The following is a 19,464-nucleotide window of genomic DNA, read 5'->3' as shown; positions in this document are numbered from 1 at the left end:
TAAGTGAGACATAACCAGCTGGTTTCTTCATCAACCTGCCAAACTGAGTGTGACTCCCACCTGCACCTTCCCACAAAGGGCTGAGTTCCCCAAGGTGTTCAGCTTCAGTTTTCCTAACCTGATTTACAGTCATTCTTTTCTCCTGGTTCACTCTTCACTGGTCCTGTCCTGTGCGAGCTGCCCAGCTCACAACAACAACAGGTTGTATTTTGGTTCAAATGAACTAGTCTTGCCCATTTTGATTTAAATAAGTAGAACCCCTTATAGTCCCAAGCTGCTTAAGGCCTGGGAGTAACATTCTTATTTCCTAGTGCCCAAGATGTGAATGGGTGGGCACTTGGTGTAAAGCTTTCCACCTAATTTTGGCCTTTCTTCTATATCACACTGTTATATTCAGGGGCCCTGGAATTAACAAATGAATTTCTCATTCCTACAGCATCAAGTCCTCTCGTCTGTTTAAAAGGAAGGGGAGGGTAAACTTTGGTAAAAGTGGGTGGACTATTCTCATCTTATTCCTAGTCAAAGTATCTGACATTGATTTCCAAGGCCTACATGGTATGAATCAGTGCTGTCTTGTTTGATTTTGAACTGTAATATTAATATGGTGTATCCCATATTTATTGTCTTTATTTATTATTTTAATGACTCTCTTTTCAACTCCAAGTGGTCATAACAGATATGATTGTTTCTGGAGAACTTCTGAAACAGAATTAGAATTGAACTTTTAAAAGTTCTTATCAGGGATGATTTGGATTTAGAGAATTAATTCCATTTGGTTCATTTGTCTAGGGATCATTGTGGAATCTAAGTGAAGAACTTTAGCCAGAATGACCAAACAAGTCTGTAATGTAATTGTTGACAAATGCTTCCAAATGAGACAAGTGAAAGCTTTTTAATTTATGTTTCTAATTGACTTACCCTTATATCGTAACAATAGCTTAGGGCCTCTTTCCATTGTGTTTTGGCGTGGATCATTTTGATTGCGTAGAAACTAACATTTCCCCTCATATTTTACCCCTTCATATAATGGTCCTAGATTTTTTTTATGTCTCTAGAGAACCTGGCAATATAAAGAATTAAGTAAAGAGAAACAGAATAAAGGATTTTTAGCTCTAAAAAAACGATGTATTTCACGAAGATTTTCTGAAACTCCATTCTTACTGACTGGAGAGAGCATTTTCTTCTAATGACAGATCTGACAGACTAGTTCCAGTCTTGTGTCCATGTTTCCCAAAGTGTGAATTTCTCCTTTTCTGTCCCTGCTTTGATAGTAGAAGGTAGGAATGGATGAAGAATGAATGATCCCAGAACATTGTTACTGTTAGAGAAAATCACGGAAACCACCATCCCAGAAGAAGATCCTTAGGACACTTTCCGTGTTAACGTTTGACATTTTGAACTCAGTTTTGTGAGTATGAGGTCTAAGCGAAGTTATTCCTGGTGTTGGGTATTCAGCGTCCACCTGATCCAGGGAGGGCGTGCAGTCCCCGGATTTATGTCCCAGACAGAGTCCCAACCCCAGCAGGGATCTGCTTATTGCCTCTTTCAACTGAATACAAATTTTTAAGTAAATAAAATACAGATTAAAGAACTTTCACAAATATAATATTCCCATCAGCTAACTTCCATCTTTATTATGCTGTTTACTTTAACTTCATACTGATTACTTTAACTCTTTTGAAAGGACTCATAACGTAACCCTCGATTTGCTTAATATCCAGGACCTATTAGTGAGCTGGACACACCTTTGAAGTTTTGTGTCCGTCTCTTTCTTAACAAGCTTCCGTCTGGATTTTTTGTTTCACTATTTGCTTGAGGAAAAAGCCAGCTATGGACTCATTCCACTATTGACTGTTGCTGTATTTTAAAATTTAAAATTTCATATAGGAAATTTATAAAAATAAAACTGAAAATACAGTTATTTGCAATCTTATTTCCAAAAATAGAATTGAATTAGTTCCAAGAAGGATATAAACAGCTTAGTTTTCTATTTTTTTTTTCTTAACCTTTTTTCACTTTAAAGGTAAGAATGGGCTTTGGGCCAGGGTATGAAAGTTTATTATAGAACTTATTTTCATGCAAAACACTTTCATACCAGCATAAAAAATTAAAGTTGTGTATCTGGAGTGGCATAAAATGAAGGTAGACACCACCCTCCCCCCCGCAATGGGGGAGAAAAAACCCTTTTATCTAATTTTAATGGGTATGAAAATTCTTTCTTATGGATTGAGTTGTCCTGTGACCTCAGAGGGAGAAGCATGGGTTTTCTCTTCTATTTCGAAGATGTGTTTTCGTTATTCTGAACTGTGATAGATCTCTGTAGAGTGTGTGCTTAGAGCATCTAACTCTTGTTGGGAAGAACTGCTCAACAGCAACTCTTCCAAAACAGACAGTATTTTGTCAGACATTTTCTGAAATTTTGGTGCCTCATGTCAGGAAGACTCCATATAACAGGCTAATTAGTCTCAGTTTGGAGACTGTTTATCACTGCATGAGTCTTAGTGGTTAGCCAGGAAGCCATGAGTGTTTAAAAAGAGATGATTCCATGAGGCGTTATTTAGGTTTTTCTGTGACCACGATGACTACCTAGTAACTTCAGAAGTTTTTTCAACAAAAATTATTTTGGCTACATTCTGGGGAGTTCTAGGACAAGCCAAACAAACTGTCTCTCATTTAAACAAAAAAGCAAGTTGTCACCTGGACGTTGGGTTGCTCTTACAGTCACTGGGCTGACTAGACATTGAGCACGAACAGAGGGAGGTGAGCCCCCCAGAGCCAAATTGCCCCAAGAGCCAGTCCCATAGGGTCCTGCTGCTGGTGCTGTTGGACCCTGGTTGCCCCTGCTTGAGCCACTGCCCCTGTGGGCACTGGACACTCGCACCATCCCCTGATCCAGGGCTCCATTGCACCCCACTGCTGTTGTTGTTGGACCGACTCTCCTTTAGCCCTGCTCCTGCGTGTCACCAGCCCCAGGTCTAGAAGTCCAGAGTATTGTGTCCAGTGGTCACGTGATGTCTCATTCCTGTGCCTGCTGATGTAGGGGCCTGCCTGCACCTAGACTCAGAGCAGAGGAATCACCAAATACAGGAACATGGTGCAGACCCTAGGCAGACAAAATGTCAGATGTCCTCTCCAGGCAGGGCTAGTCCAGGAATTGTTCATAGACCAAAATGGACCTAAAACTGCTTCTTAGGGGAATTCTGGGGTTGTTCTTGTTGCCCTTTCCGAGTGGCAGCTCAGCACTGAGGTATTCTCCTACGTAGCAGAAATGAATGTTTAAACCCTTGGGTTTGTTGTGATTTTATGTTCGATTTTCTTTAATTTGCTCTTCCTGATAATGAACTAGCCCTGGAAAAGGTTCTGTTAGTCTAGTAGATTCTGCCTTGAAACAGTGAATACAAACATTCCCTGCTGTGCTTATTTGAAATAGGAGCAGGCATTTTCTATATTTTTAGTGGCATATGGTGCTAAGATTTTATCATACTTCCTTATACAGAGCCAGGAAACTTTCTCTGCTTAAAAATGTGTGTTTATAAACAATAGGCTTGCAATGAATTTTCCCATCTGTTGGGTGAACATAATTTCTGTAGGAATTCCTGTAATAGGTGGAGTACTTTGCAACTTTTTTGTATATTTTTTCCCTGGTGGGACATTAGACTAAAGAGACAGTACAAGACAGCATATGCCTGATATTCAGTTTTGTATCTGCTTCTCCCAGTGGTTTGAAAGCAGTGCTGTTTTTGTGCATTAGTACATAGATTTACTATAGAGATTCATAAGAATATAAAATCTATTCAGGATACTCTCAAAAAGGAAAAATGAAATGAATAACAATCATATGAATGTGGTTATGTTGCAGTGGTGAACCTGTTCTTGTAGTTTTTCAAATATGTATGCCAATAAATAACGTGTTATTTCTTTTCCAAAACTTCTGTTGACTCTATTTTAACCGAGTGTCAAAACTCCTCCTTATGATAATCATCCTGTGTGATAATCAAAGCTGCTCCGCCTGGCCTGCTACTCTCGATTTATAATTTAAATAAATGGCATTGACTCTGTGTGCAGTTTGGTGGTGTTCTGATTGTCTTCACTAATTTTTTGTTTGAGATGAATTATTCCTCAGAATGGAGTAAAATTTTGAAGACTGAGATTCAGCAGTATTTTTTTTATAAAATATTTTATTAATCTTGCCATAAGAGCACAAGATGGTTGTCGGAGGGCAAACACACTCTGATTAATATTTGCTTAATTCTGAATTACCTGTGTTGTCCAAATGTTTAATTTATTTAAAAATTATGCCTATCAGTTCCTTTTTCTGGTTGACTAATTGGACATACTTGAATAAAAAGATGAGCAATTAGTTGAATATAAGTGATTTCAAGGTATGCGCAGGAGCTGAGCAAACAAAGCATACCATACTTGGTGCCTTTTACCTGGTTTTTTTTTTTTTTAGCTTTCTCTGGTTATACTTTGTAAGAGGAAGTATCTTTAAATTGACGATAACTGTTGCCGGGACACTGTTTTAGAAAAGGATGACATCATGTGTTCTCTCTTTTGGAAAGCAGGCGCTCTGTTTCTTTCTTGGGATTGGCACCCGCCATGTGTGAAGAGCACCCAGGCCTTTTTCTTGAATTTCGGTGGACACGGCTTAGAAACCAATTAAGTGTGCTCTCCTAGGTAGCATGAAACACTTGCGCTCCGGGGCTGCAGAACTCACATCAAGTGGACCTCAGTTGTATCTCCTGCTTGTTTATGGATTTAAACTCATCCTGCATTATAATCTGCATTATAAAACTAACAGTAAACCTAAACCAGGGCTCTTATGGAAACCGTATCTTCTAATTACTTTTTTACCCCTATAAAATCACCTGGTGTTTTTAGAAAGGCATTGATTTAAGGGATGGCCTTTCAATCAATCAAAAAAGTTTTTAAAGTTAATATCAGGCTGTATGTGGAATAAGAAAGGAAAGTGTGTAAATGGTGCTGGGAGATGTCTGCTTGCTGTGGGGAGTGGCACGGGGAGGTGTGCCCTGATGTCACTGCTTGCTTTGCCTTAATGACACCTGTGTCTCATCCTGCATTGTTTGAACCTGATGCAGAAGGACACGACACATTCTGTTAAGACCATTGCCAGTTCTAGAAATAACTTTTAGAAATTCTGAGAGAGTTATAAAAAAACAACAACATTGAAAAGTCTAGTTTGTGTAATGATTTTTAGCTATTTAACAGTTCTCATTCATTCAGGCAGTTTTGAGTGATATCTGCTACGTGATGGTGAACAAGATAGGTCCAGAATCTAGGTTCCCATGATATTTACAGCCTAGTTGGAGAGACATATAGCAATGGAATAATCTCACAAATAAATTGCAGTTGCAGTAAGTGTGTTGGTCATGGATGGCTTGCATAGATACTAGTTTACCAAAAATAAAATATTTTTGGTACTGGATACCAAAATATGCTAGATGAGATGGCAAGGCTGGCTGTCTAGATACAGAACCATTAACACTGCTTTTTGGTGTTTGGCAGGTATGTTATTCCATCTTTACAGAGGCTGGATGCTGGGTTTTACCGCTGTGTGGTTCGAAACAGAATGGGAGCACTCTTGCAGAGAAGATCGGAAGTTCAAGTCGCATGTATGTGCCCATTGAAAAGACCTACAGACGTTAAATAGCAAAGCAGTGTCTGTGGAAATGCTAGTCAGAATCACTTTTCACAATGGTGGGAACTGGGTTTCTATCTTGGGTTCTATTTGGAATAGAATAATTGCTAAAATTGGCTGGAGAGAAGTAAGTAGCTAATGCAGCTGGTCTGATGATGGTGGTGGGGCCAGTGAGGTAAATGCCACTGTTTTCGATTCAAGGGGTAAGGCTCCGTGGAGGATAGAAAAGGATGAGCAAGAGGCCTTCTGTTTTATGAGTTACTGCTCTTAGCTTTTGTTATATTCAGGTTCAGATGTTTTTAAAATAAAAAATTAAACCCGATTAGATAAAATTTTATCAATTCATAATCAGTTCTTTCCAATGATGATTTGTTTAGTAATCCTTCAGCTGCACAACAAAAAGTATGTGGATAGCATGTATTAATGCTGTAGTGAATTAATGGACTCTGCTGGGCAGACCATTTTAGAGAATGAAACTTAGGGGATATCCAAACGCAGGGGGCTTGAATTTTGGTGTAGTCGTTAGGAGGGTGTGGAGAGGGAAGTTGGCCAATACAAAGCATTTAATACTTTTCTAGTCCAAAATCCGTGATGGGTAGGGTCCATCTAAAAATGGCCTGTAGGCTTTATTATATTCTGAATTTACCAAAATGTCTCTTCACTTAAAAGAAAGCAAAAAGTGTTAAGAAAATGTAAAGTACATGTTAATATGTTATAATAGATTTAGAGAACTCTAAAGAGCCCCTAAATTGGGCTGTGTCAACCAATGATGACAATTTTTACTCATTTGTCATTTTGACCCCAGTTGAGTCTTGTGGTTTTCAGTGTTACTATATAAAATAAAGTAATTTCCAGTTATTCTGCTTTTGTACTGTTATTACTAGCGACTGGGTAAGGTGCTGATGCTGTACATGTTTAGTTATAGTTTTAATTACTAGGAAGGCTTTTTTCTGAATTGTGGTGAAGTCACTCAACTAAACCTGTCTGCAGAATAATTCAGAACTTTTATTCAATTGAAATAAAAAATTAAGGTCAGTAACCAAAACATATTTGAATAAGCTTAGAATTTATTATAATAACTTCTAGTTTATAAACTTAAATTTTGGACTTTTTCCTCCTTAATCATTTATATCCTTGTTTCTGTCCTTTATCTCTAGCTCTGGGTTTTCTTATCTCTTTTCTCCTTCTCTTTGATAACCAGTTTCACTTGACTTTAAAATAACCGTGAATATTTCCTAATCTGTTTTATTAGTTTGTTTCATCTTTTTCCTAGACTATTAAACACTGCTTGTAACGTAGTAAATAATTTCTTTTGAATCACAAATCTGTTGGTAATAGATATCTTTTATGGACTGTCCCAAATGACTATGCATTCAGACAAAAATGTAGTATATGTGCCCTATCAGTGTGTGTAGACATATATCTGTAGCTAGTCATAATATGGAACTTTCAAATGGTACTAATTCAAAAATTGGCCACATATACCCACATTCTGATGGCTGTTTTTTTTTCCTGTAATCTCATTTTTTAAATGGTGTAAAACCAGTAGCACAAAAACTGAAACAATACCTACCTGCCCCAAATTAAGTCAGTAGTGTGGGGCTTGGAGAACCCTCAAAAAATGAATCAATGGTTAAAAAAGATTTCTCCCAAAAGGTCTTTTAGGGAACGTTCACCCCGGAAACAAAGGAAGGAGAAACGGAGCAGGACAGCAGTGGGTGCCTGGGTAGAACCAGCTGGAGAGATCTGGTAGCCAGGGGATGTCTGAAAGCATTTTAGTATCGTTTCTGGGAAAATGCTTCATGTGACGTGAGGATGCTTTCCCACAGTTTATTTCAATATTCAGATCGGTTGCAGACATTTCATTGTATTGTTGCAGCAACACAGAGACCACGAGGCGCTGCTGGTTCGTGCACTCTGGGGGCTCTGGGGAGGCACAGGGCTTTGCCTCCTGCTCCCCTTCACCGCCCAGTCTGCCTGCATCAGCACTGCCGCTCGTCTCTTGTCTCACTGCTTAATCATAGCAGCATCGGTGACTTTGCAATAAAGTAGAGTTATTTCCATCTTTGACCTCCCTCCCCCTCAAAAAAGATTTTCTAGAACTTAAAAGGTCTGGTTTTTCTTTGCAGATATGGGAAGTTTCATGGATACAGATCAGAGAAAAACGGTCTCTCAAGGACACGCAGCTGTGCTCAACCTGCTGCCCATCAGCAGCTGCCCCAGACCTCAAGTCACGTGGTTCAGAGAAGGGCACAAGATTATTCCCAGCCACAGAGTGTAAGTTGCTCCAGACTTTAAAGTTTAAAATACATCTCGTTACACTTGGCGCTATTTACATTTTAAGTGTACCAGTTAAGCTTGGAAAAGAATAAAGCAGTAGTAGTCTAGTAGACCTACCTCAGTCCTTAATAAACAGCTATTTTAAGACTGGCTTGGAAATTTTTAAGCAGTTTAAGAAAATCATCATACAATATTATTCTTCAGAGTGCCACATACCCTAACTGAAGCCTTCTTCCTTACTCTTTATGGTATTTTTTTTCCTTTTTTGAATGTACTTTTTGAGCTGTGATTGTCATCCTGAGTTGTGTTTAGCTCCAAGAACTAATTTAATGAGTGCTGGTATTTACTTATAGAGCTGTGGGGTTTTTCCCTCTTTTACTGAGCCGTGTTTGATACTATTTTGCCCGACGATAAAACAGTAATTACTGCTTATTTCCCTTTATCCTTTTATCCTACCATGACAGTTTTATTTCCCTTCGTCTAATTAGTGGTTCACCCATCTATTGCAGAGTAGTTGCTTTGTGATTAGTTAAGCGTTATTTCAAGGTGTTCTTGCCTATTGAACATTTAAGGTATGTATCTAATGCCAAACACTTTCTGCATTTGGAGCTTTAAGTGATTAAAAAGAGCATTTGGTATATATTTTATAAGTGGTCATTTTGCAATGTAATTTAAAGATAATATACCAAATATGAACGTTTTGAGGATGGACCTTTCTGAAAGAACTGTGAAACACTGTACGCTTGGCCTAAATGTCAAACATGCCATCGGTTGGTTGCACTAAGGAAAAAAATATTGTGAGAAGAAAATGCTTTTTGTTTTATTTTTTCCCCAAAAGGATATGTGTAAGACAGTTTGCTGAACAGTGTTCAAATGTGCTTTCTCCCCACGTGAGCTTCTGTGCAGTCTCTTCTCTAAGCCCAGTGTCTCTGCTCTTTCACTTGGGCATCAGAACTCTGCATGAGCCTACACAGTTCTTAAGCTTATTTGGCAAATGTTTCTAGTTTGGTTATTGGAAACGAGAAAAATATTGAAATGTATAAAAGCCATATTTTAAAATTCTAGTAAAAATATAAATTACCTTGGAAAATGGAATAACTTGTATCCTTTTTATTTTATTAAAAGTTGCTTAGGTATCCACCTTTATATTGATTCCAATTATAACAAATGCCTCTGGAGTTGGGGTGAAACAAAGACGAGGGATCAATTTCTCATTCTCTTAGGAGACCGTTAGGCGTGGAAAACAAGGCGGCTGAGGGATTCTTGTAAAATATTCTGGAAGGTCCTAGAGTTGAGCACAGGATGGCTGGGCAAAGGTGGGATGAGTGCTGGGGAAGACTTGGTACAAGGAGGGGTGGGTAGATGGAATTAGGCTTCCTCTCAAACGCTGGAGCTCCTAATTAATGTCAGTGGTGGAAGGACTATTTTAACTCAGTAGCAAAGAACTACATAGTAATTCATTTGTTAACCTGCGGTCTAGCTATGTTCCTGAGACAACATTTATTCAAGAAGTACAAAAGGATACAGAATGAAAAAACATCTCTTAATTTTATAAGATTTTTTAAAATAAATTTATTTTTATTTATTTTATTTATTTTTTGGCTGCGTTGGGTCTTCGTTGCTGCACACGGGCTTTCTCTAGTTGTTGCGAGTGGGGGCTGCTCTTCATTGTGGTGCGCAGGCTCCTCTTTGTACTGGCTTCTCTTGTTGTGGAGCATGGGCCCTAGGCGCGTGGGCTTCAGTAGTTGCGGCACATAGGCTCAGTAGTTGTGGCTCACGGGCTCTAGAGCACAGGCTGAATAGCTGTGGCGGATGGGCTTAGTTGCTCTGTGGCATGTGGGATCTTCCCAGGGCAGAGCTCGAACCTGTGTCCCCTACATTAGCAGGCGGATTCTTTACCACTGCGCCACCTAGGAAGTCCCCTTTTTTTTTTTTAACTTGGCAGTTTTTGCTAAAGACTGTTTAATTCCTGGTGAGCTAATAATGCAAAGACTCTAGTAGGGCTTTAACTTAGGATCACAGCAAACCAACGGTCTGCTTACAACCATGAAGGTATTGATAAATCTCCAATCTCGATAGAATAATATGCCTGCAAAGCTTTTTTTTTAAAGAGATGAGATGAGGCTGATTATGGATATTTACCCTTTCTCAAGGCCCTTTAGTTTCATATTTCCCACCTCATTTTCACCCCCGCGTTTATTAAGTCCCTGCTGTGCAAGATTTCACAAATCAGTCCTCGCGTGGCTTTCTCTGCAAGTGTGTGCAGCATTCAGAGGTGCATGGCTCTGCACGTCTGACAAAGTTCAGCTTGGACCTCAAGCGGAAGGGCCGTTATGCGTTGCCTCTGCCCGGATGGTTGGCAGACAGAACTCAGATGGCATGAGAGCTGCTCTGCACCACCAGGGGTATCATTTAAAAATGGAACGTCTGGCTCAACGTGTCTCACACCTGCTGAAACAGGTCAAGCCTCTCCACCTGCTTTTAGCCTGATTATCTGAAGTCAGCTCCCTGACACACAGCAGAGATGGACCTTTGTCATGGGGAGGGAGAACCTCATCTTGCCCCCCCCTCGCCCCCATGTTTTAATATTATCTCATGACCTTAAAACGGTGAGCTTTAGGCTTACAATTAAATGATTTTTTTTTCATTTTCAAGGGAAACAGTAAGTCTAATGTTCCTCAACTTGAAAAATTAGTTGAATAGTCTATTAATAATTTTAACAGCAGCTGTTATTTATTGAGTCTACTTTAAACATATCTTCTGTATCCTCACAGCTGCCTCCTGAGGCAGGTATAATTAGCCATCAGGACCGAAGCTCAGAGATGCTAAACGACCCCCCCAAGGGCACACAGCTGACAGATGGCAGAGCTGGGCCTCAAACCCAGGTCTCCGTGACTCTCAGTCTCATGCTCTCCTCTGCGTCAGGCTGACTCTTCTTGTCACTTTATTTTACTGAACCTTCTTCGTGCTTTTGATTTATCTTTTCCTTACGCTGGTTTCATCTTTTGTCTCCGTTTTTAGAACACCAGCTTTCAATTTGAAATACTATAGGTTCGCCTGTGTTTGCCGTGCGCCACAGGCTTGCGCACACACAGGCCCGCACACACACACATGCCTGCACACACACACACACGCCCATGTCAACAAGGAGCGTGCCTGCCTGTCCATTTCTTATCCTTGCTGTATTGGGTCTGTTGGTCCCTATCTTCAGGAATTTTTGACAAAGGGAAGGGAAACGTGGCCTTCCAATTAAGACATGGGCTTGATGAAATTCAGGGGCCTATGGGAGGTGGTGATAGAAACCACCTCTGTATAGGGTCATCAGGTGCCTTAGCAGGGTGGCTGGCAGCAGGAGATGGGTGACGCCCATGTGAAGAGTCTGGCCCCTCATCACGGGTAGCCTCCTTGTTCTTCAGCTGCACGTTGTTGAATGAAGAATAGATTGTGTAGGAAAAATAGCAGAAATTCATCATCGTTCCCAGAAAAGTGGTGGCACCTGGTGGTGGCGCCTGAGCTGCTTCACATTTGTATGAGAAAGGCTGAATGAAAAACTTACAGCATTCTGAGTGCAATTTGGGGCATTTTTTCCTTCATTCACCAAGTCCTTGTGCAGGGTGCACTCTGAATAGACATGGGTAAACAAAAGAAAGGCCCTGTCCTCAGCAACCTGCATCCACCTGGAAGGGAACAGATGCCAGCCTGGTGCGCATGTGATAGGCCAGCTGATGGTAAGTAGTGAGGCAAAAGCAAAGCAGGGGATGCGGGATGGGGAGGTGGCTGTTTTAGACCTGGAACCAGACGAGGCCTCTCGGATACTAAACTGCAAGCAGAGCCCTGAATGAGTCCTGGGAGCGAGGCGTGTGGTGTATGGGTGAGAAGAGCATGTGTGAAAGCTCTGAGGGAGGAGTGTGGCGGGGTGTTTGAGGAGCAGCAGGGAGGCCAGTAGGGCTGGTGTGGAGCCCAGGAGGGGCTGGAGATGAAGTGATCGGGGCCCCTGGGGCCACATTCCAGAACAGGTTACTTAGCCATAGTGAGGACTTGGGCATTTGCTCTGAGGACCTGAGCAGAGCAGCAGTGCAATCTCACTTAGCATTCTTCTGTTGAGAATTATGTTACGGATAGATGGTTGGGTGACAGAATCGGAAGCCAGGAGGACTGAGGACTGTGAGGGGCTGCTGTAGTAATTCAGATGGCTCAGATCAGGGTGGTGAGAAGTGTCAGATGCTGATATATTTTGAAAGCAGAAACAATGGGATTTCCCGTTGGATTGGATGTGGGGTATGAGAGGAGAGAAGCCATGAGTAACTGTTAAAAATTGTGGCCTCAGCACTGGAAGGTCCTAGGCTGGGCAGAGGTGGGCTGGAGTTACCATTTCCTGAAATGGGGAGGTGATTATGGGTGAAACAAGTGTTGTGTATATGCGTGTGGGGGTTGGTAATGGTGGTGTCTAAAATTTGTTTTGGACATGTTAAGTGTGATATGCTGGTATGTGGCCAAGAGGATCCCATCGTTAGGTAGTTGTATACATCAGACTCAAGGTTAGCAAAGAGATCTTGGTTAAACTTGGGGGTTGTTGCTGTATTGATATTTATAGGTCTTTAAAGCTGTATATGGACTATATAAGCCCGTGAGCTAAGCCAAACAGTTCCATCATTTCAGTAAGATGCCCTTGGTGGCAAGTTACAGAGGATGGCTCTGGTTAAGCAAAAAGAAAATGTGTTGGAGTATTCAGAGAACTATAGAACCGAACCAGCAGAAGGAGTGGGCAGGGTGTGAACCAGGGCTGCTCTGAGGCCCAAGGCGCAGGGAGCAAGGCGGCACTTTCGTGGCCTCCCAAGGACGTCCAGGTCCTGACTCCTGGAACTGTTGAATTTGTTAGGTAGGATGGCGGAGGGGGTGAAGTTAGGTAGTAGGCTCCATGGGGAACTGATGAGGTAGGGAGGCTGAGGCCTGCAACAGTTAAGCTGAGGGCTGTGCCCGTGACCCGCACCTGCCAGACTTGACAGCGCTCTTTCTCAACATCTTGCCCTGAGGCTTCGGCTATTGAGCGTCACCACCCTGGACCAGGTCTGTAGGTCCTGTCCCCTCAAGCAGTTTTCACCTCCCCTGGGTATTGATCATCTAAAATGTCTTTGTTTTTATAACTCTGTCTGGCCGGGTGCTATGCAGAGCAGAAATGCAATACTGGAAAGACTGACTGACTGAATGAATGAAGAAATGTGAAAAAAAATCATGTAATATCTATAAATATCCTCACCCAAAAAGGGAAAAAAACGGCACAGCAAACCTCAGGAGAAAACAGCACTGATGAAGAAGAAATATGTCTTGGGAAATCAAACAATATTTTGAAAGAATTGAAAATAAGTTATACTCAGAATTTTGAATTGGTAATTATAGTTTTTATTTATGTGAGATGAAAAAAGTGCATGTTTATTTTTTATTTTGGGTTTCTACTGAATCCAAACAGTAAGTTTGCTCTCTTTGCATATCAAAGATGAGTGTAGCCTTGTCTTATACATATAGTCTAATTTGATAATAAAATTGCTCTATTTCAGTTTAGATATATGTTCTTTGTTTCCTTTTATTTCTCAAAATATGAAATGTGAATGTTGATGTCATGCAGTATTTCTCTTACCTCCGGGAGGTAATTTATGTCGGCAGTTATCAGATTAGGACGCAGAAACTTGTTCTGTGCGATGCCATTCTTTTGCTTAATTGTAGGTTTTTGTGCTCAGACTGCACCCTGTAGCCTACCTGACAGGAATGTGAAGCACAAGTGTACTGGCATGTGTTTTCCTAGGAAAGCGAGGTTTATAGATTAAGTATTTCAAACCTCCAGTCAGCTTTGTGAGACGACTTGCCAGAAATGATCTGAATTGTGAAGTATGGGCGGCAAACAGCATCCCAGGTGACTTAGAAACAGTCTGACTCGTGATTGTCCGTGCTTAAATACTTGAATATCCATTAACCTATTACCATTTCATTTATTTCATTTCAACTGATGCAAGAAAGATTTGTTTAAATTAGCACTTGTATTGGAAGTCACAACTTAATGCTTGAATGAAGTAGATCTGGTTGTAATAATATTTTTATAGTTAACCGGGCTTTCAAAGTAATATGCTTTTAAAATTTTTATATTATGTTTTATAGGCGTTCTGTGAATGTTTATAGAGTATGTCTATACGTGTGAATTGAGCCATATTTGTTATAAGTGAAAAAGACTAGGAGATACGGGCTCCACCATTAATTCTGACCTTGGGAAAAGTACTTACCCTCCTTTGCCTGCATTTTCTCATTTCAAAAATGAGGAAGGTGACGTGAACAACCTCTGTGGTCCTTTCTGGTGTTCACCCCAGCGATGCTCATGGGAGGGTGCTCAGGGCCAGGCCTGCCTCTCCCTCCCCCTCTTTCCTCCTTCCTGCACTCAGTAGCTACTTCCTGAGCACTTGTTTTGTGCCAGACGCTGTTCTGGCTGCTCAGGACAGGAAGGGGCTTGAAGACATTGAAGCTTCTGCCTTCACTGAGTTATGGTCCAGTGTGGAAACAGGTTAATAACCAGGGTTCTTCTGGGGGTGATGAAAGCTGTGAGGGAAATGGAGGTGGGGTGGGAGGGGAGGGAGGTGGACACCCTGCCTCCAGTGGTCAAGGACACCTTTCTATGCAGGGGACATTTTAAATCCCCTTTATTCAGTTGTAATTTACATGTAGCACTTTAAACATACAGGTTGATGAATTTTAACAAACGTGCACACAGATGTAATCGCCATCCTAGTCATGTTCCCTAGGGCAGTTCTTACCCCAGTCCCTGCCCCACCCCACCCGCTAATCTCATTCTGTTACGTAGGTTAGTTTCCTTATCCTAGAATCACCTGTAAATAGAATCATGGAATATGAACTCTTGTTTCTGCCTTCTTTCATTTGACATACTTTCTGTGATATTCTCAAGGTGATATTAATAATTATTGTTATTAAATATTTTTTGAGCGCCAGGCAGTGTTTTAAATGTTTTCTCTATAATGATTCATCGAAGCCTCACAGCAGCCCAGTGAGGTGCACTGTTATTACCATCGCTTTGCTGAGAGGAACGACGACAGAGAAAGGCCAGCAGCTGGTCAGTGTCAGAGCCTTTGGTCCTCGAGCGCACGCTTTCCCTCCATGCTGCGCTGCTCTCTCGGGCTCAGGTCTGAGAGAGGAGGAGCCAGCCATGCCTGGATCTAGAGACGAGTATTCTGAGCAGGGGGCACGTGCACGCGAAAGCAAACACAAAGCCTGCTGTATTTGCTGCACAGCCGTCAGGTACGTAGGGCGGCGTGATCAGTGGGCAAAGAGTGGAAAGAGAAGCAGCCCAGAAAGGAAATGCGGTCCTGGAGGCGCCAGAATCTGGGAGGAAACCTGGGTTTTATTCCATATATAGTGGGACGTCTTTGGAAGAGTTTGTGGTTTTATTTTTTGGAACTTTTTTTGAAATTGTGGTAAAATATGTGTAACGTGAAATTTACCATCTTAACTATTTTTCACTGTGAATTCAGTGGCATTAAATACATTCACACTGTTGTGCAGCCGTCACCATCACCCATCTTTGGAACTCTCTCATCTTGTAAAACTGCTGCTCTGTCCCCATGAACAGATAACTCTTCACCCCCTACTCCCCAGCCCCTGCACCCACCCTTCTACTTTCTGTGTCTATGAATTTGACTCCAGTAGGTCCCATATTAGTGAAATCATGCAGTATTTGTTTTTTTTTCCTCCTTTTTAATTAAACTTAGTATTTTCAGTTAATTGTAGATTCACATGCAGTTGTTAAGAGGTAATACGGGGAGATCCCATATGCCCTTTAAACAGTTCCGCATCTGGTCAGGTCTTGTAGAGCTGTAGGGCCGTGTCACAGCCTGGTGGGACCTTGAGGGCTGTAGGGCCGCGTCACAGCCGGGTGGGACCTTGTAGGGCTGTAGGGCCTCGTCACAGCCCGGTGGGACCCTGTAGGGCCACGTCACAGCCAGGATATTGATGTTGATACACTCAAAACACAGAACAATCCCATTACCACAGGACCCCGCATGTTGCCTGTTTATACCAACAGTCAATCTCTGGCAGCCTTCATCCCCACCCTAAATCTGGCAATCACATTGTCCATTTCTGTAATTTTATCATTTGGAGAATGTTCTATAAATGGAAGCATGCAGTCTGTAACCTTTTGGATTGGCTTTTTTCACTCAGCATAATTCTGTTTTGTTCAGGTTACTGCATGTGTGAGTACTGAGTTCCTTCTTGCTGTGTAGTTTTCCATGGTGTGGACATACCACAGCTTATATAACCATTCGCCTGGTGAAGGACATTTGGGTTGTATCCAGTTTTTCACCCTTATGAATAAAGCTGCTGTAAATATTCTTGTACATGTCTTAAATGAACATATGTTCATTTCTCTGGGATAAATGCCCAGGAGTGCAGTGACTGGTTATATGGTGTTTGCATGTGTAGTTTTTTTAAGAAAATGCCCACTGTTTCCAGAGTGACCGTACCACTTTATATTCCCACCAGTGTTGTAAGAGTGATCCAGTTTCTTTGCTTCCTCACTAGCATTCAGTGTTGTCACTGTTTTTATTTTAGCCATCTTGATGGTTACATGATTATAACTCATTGTATTTTTAATTTGTATTTCCCTAATGGCTAATGATGTTGAACAGCTTTTAATGTGCTGATTTTAAAAAGAACCAAATAGGGAAAAACAAAACTTCTTGAAGTCAAAAATACAATCTTTTATTTAAAAAATCAATTGAATGGGTGAAAGAGCAGAGAGTGTTGCAGCTAAAGTGAGAAATATTGTTCTGGTAGGTCTGAGGCGAATACTCAGCATGAAGCACAGAGATAAAGAGATGGAAAACACAGAATATGGGCAAAGAGATATAGAGGATAGAATGGTCACTGGAAATCTAAGAAGCGCCCAAGAAAGACTGAATGGAGAAAATAGGGGCTAGATGATGTTCAAAGAGATCATCGTTCCAGTATTTCCCAGCATGTGGAATCCTCAGAGTCTAGAAGCAGAAAAAGCTGCAAATAGGATAAATAAAACTAAAGCCAAATCTAGGCTTATTATAGTGTAACTGTAGAACCTGAAAGACAAAGAAGGAGCCTTAAAAGCAACCATACCGGTGATTCAGATTTCCTCCATGAAACAGCAATTAGATGACAGCTGACAGCAGTAATAGGGGAGGTGATAATACCTGAGGATGTAACTGTCATCGTAGACTTCCATATCCAGCCAAACTACTATCCAAACGTGAGGGAGAAGGGAAGACATTTTCAGACTGGGAGTTTACATTTCTGAGAACTTGCTAGAAGACCTAAGAATGGGCTTGGGGGTAAGGAATATTGGCGCTAGGAGGAAATACAATGTTAGAAATGTTGGTCTTCATTTTGTTATTTTCCCCAGTTAGGTAATGTTTAGTAATTGCAATTTTAATACATTTCAGTAACAGAGGTGGAGGTAAAGACAGCAAGATGAGAAATCGTTGGGAATTTTTATTGAGAATGGCTGCAGAGAAATGGTGGGGATCCGTGAGGTCAGCGGGGTTGGTTTTCTTTCCTTAACGTGGGAGATGACAGGGACGACTCATATGTTAATGGGAATACCCTCCTAGAGAAGGAGACTGAGTGAGGGGCAGGGTCCTGGAGAAGGTAGGGGCTGGGCGGCACGGGCACCCACATCACCAGCGCGTGCACGAGCCCCAGTGCGCTGCGGGCCGCAGGCTTCATCACTCTGCGTGGCGCCCCGTCAAGGGGTAGCCTTTGATAGAGTCAAAGGCAGCTTCCACTGCAGAACGGGGCCCGAGACGGGTTTGGATGCACACTGTTTGGCAGATGTGCTTGTAGAAACCTGAGGGCTTTCCTGTGGATTTTTATTTCCTCCGTGAATATTGGGATGAGGTTATAAGTGTAGAGTGAAGTGTAACACAAGAAGAGAAGTGAAGATATTCAGTAATTATCTGGAGAGTCAAAAACAAGTTGAGCAACATGCTAGACTTAGGGGACAATTTGAATGCCACTGCACCTTTGCGGTTTGTAATCGTGGATTGTCCCAGTAAAGCTGAGAGGTTCTGATGTGGTTGTAGAGAAGGCAGCTAATTGGGTTTCAAGAAGGATAAAGTGTAGCCTGAAACCGAGAAACAGGCATGTGGAGGGTTTGCAAATGGGTGGTGGCTCTTGGTTGTCTGTGAGTGGTGTAAGGGAGGGAGTGATGGGTGGTCCAATTCAGCAGAGTCAAGAGATCGCAGGACTGTGGAGTGGAAGAGTACCTGAGTGGGGGACTGAGAGCAAGTGGGTGCTCTGGGCACCTCAGATCCTCCCATCCTCACCTTGGCTGCTCCATCCAGTCCCTTCCTTTGGAAGGAATCAGGTGATGCAGTCTGGGAGGGTGGCCAAGTTAAATTCTTGGGGGTAAAGTTTGGCCCTTAGGGAGTCAGGATGGGTGTATGCAGGTGAGGGGTGTGGACAGCAGATAGATTTCTTCCAGCTGGACTCTTTGAGTGACACATAGCTTCATGCAGCTTCCCTGAAGTCCTCCTGAAGGTCCAGCACAGCTGCACAGCTGGAGCCAATGAGATCAGGCCCTCCTTGGTCTGTGCTCTCTCCTCCTCTCTCTCTTTCCTGCTTACCTGTGACCACACCCACCAGGAAGGGCTCAGCAGAGAAGCTGTTGCAGAGGCTCTGTTTGCCAGAAAAACTGGGCTAAGACATAGGGCATTTGAGGACTAGGCTTCAGAATGGAATCTGTAGGGGCCGGCAAGGTTTAGGGGGTGACCGTGAGCACGGGGCTGAGGTGGTATGGAGGAGATGTCCGTGGAGGTGCGAGGGTTACGACTGAGGCCACGGTGTGAGAGAGGATGTGGACGTGGATGCTAAGCCGCGCAGGATGGCGGGGGGAGGTGGAAAGCCAGGAACCTCCTTCCTCAGCCAGTGGACAGAGGAAGGGGACACATGGGAGTAAGTAGTGCTGTAGCCGGATCACGTGGGCTTCAGAGGAGCTGGGGTTTGGAAGGAGGAGGAGGGGAAGTGGGTAGGTGGTGCCTGCTGGTGGCGTGGAAGGGCCGTGCTCTGGGTAGAGCAGCACAGTGGAGGCCTCCTCGGACTGTCCCTTTGGGCGTTTGGCTCCACCGTCAGCAGCTTGGAACCCCACTGCTATGGACTGAATGTCTGTGGCCCCTCACATTCCTGTGTTGAAGCCTGACCCTCACTGTGATGGTGTTGGGAGGTGCTTAGGTCGATGCTGGAGCCCCACAGTGGGATCAGTGCCCTTATAAAAGAGACCCCAGAGCGGTCCCTTGCTCTTTCCACCACGTGAGGACGCAGCAGGAAGGCGGCCATCTGTGAACTGGGGAGTGGGTTCTCACTAGACACGCAATCTGCCAATCTTGGACTTCCAGCCTCTAGAACTGTGAGAAATAATGTTTTTGCTTACGAATGTCTTAATCAGTGGTATTTTGTTATGGCAGCCTGAATGAACTAAGACGCCCATCAGAGGCATCTCT

The 19,464-nt window shown here is 42.5% G+C and overlaps 1 protein-coding gene across 1 annotated transcript in view; it reads left to right on the top strand.

Annotated features, from left to right (window-relative positions):
* SDK1 (sidekick cell adhesion molecule 1) overlaps window positions 1-19,464 on the top strand; it is a 793,009-nt gene that overhangs the window by 286,262 nt on the left and 487,283 nt on the right. The window contains exons 3-4 of the mRNA XM_057750135.1: window positions 5,527-5,633; window positions 7,789-7,936. Coding sequence (XP_057606118.1) covers window positions 5,527-5,633; window positions 7,789-7,936 — 255 coding nt within the window. The remainder of the gene's footprint in view (window positions 1-5,526; window positions 5,634-7,788; window positions 7,937-19,464) is intronic.

This window comes from Hippopotamus amphibius, chromosome 9 (assembly GCF_030028045.1).
Source record: "Hippopotamus amphibius kiboko isolate mHipAmp2 chromosome 9, mHipAmp2.hap2, whole genome shotgun sequence".
Lineage (NCBI taxonomy): Eukaryota > Metazoa > Chordata > Mammalia > Artiodactyla > Hippopotamidae > Hippopotamus > Hippopotamus amphibius.
Note: the sequence above shows the minus strand (reverse complement) of the source record. Positions and strands in the feature narration are given on the sequence as shown.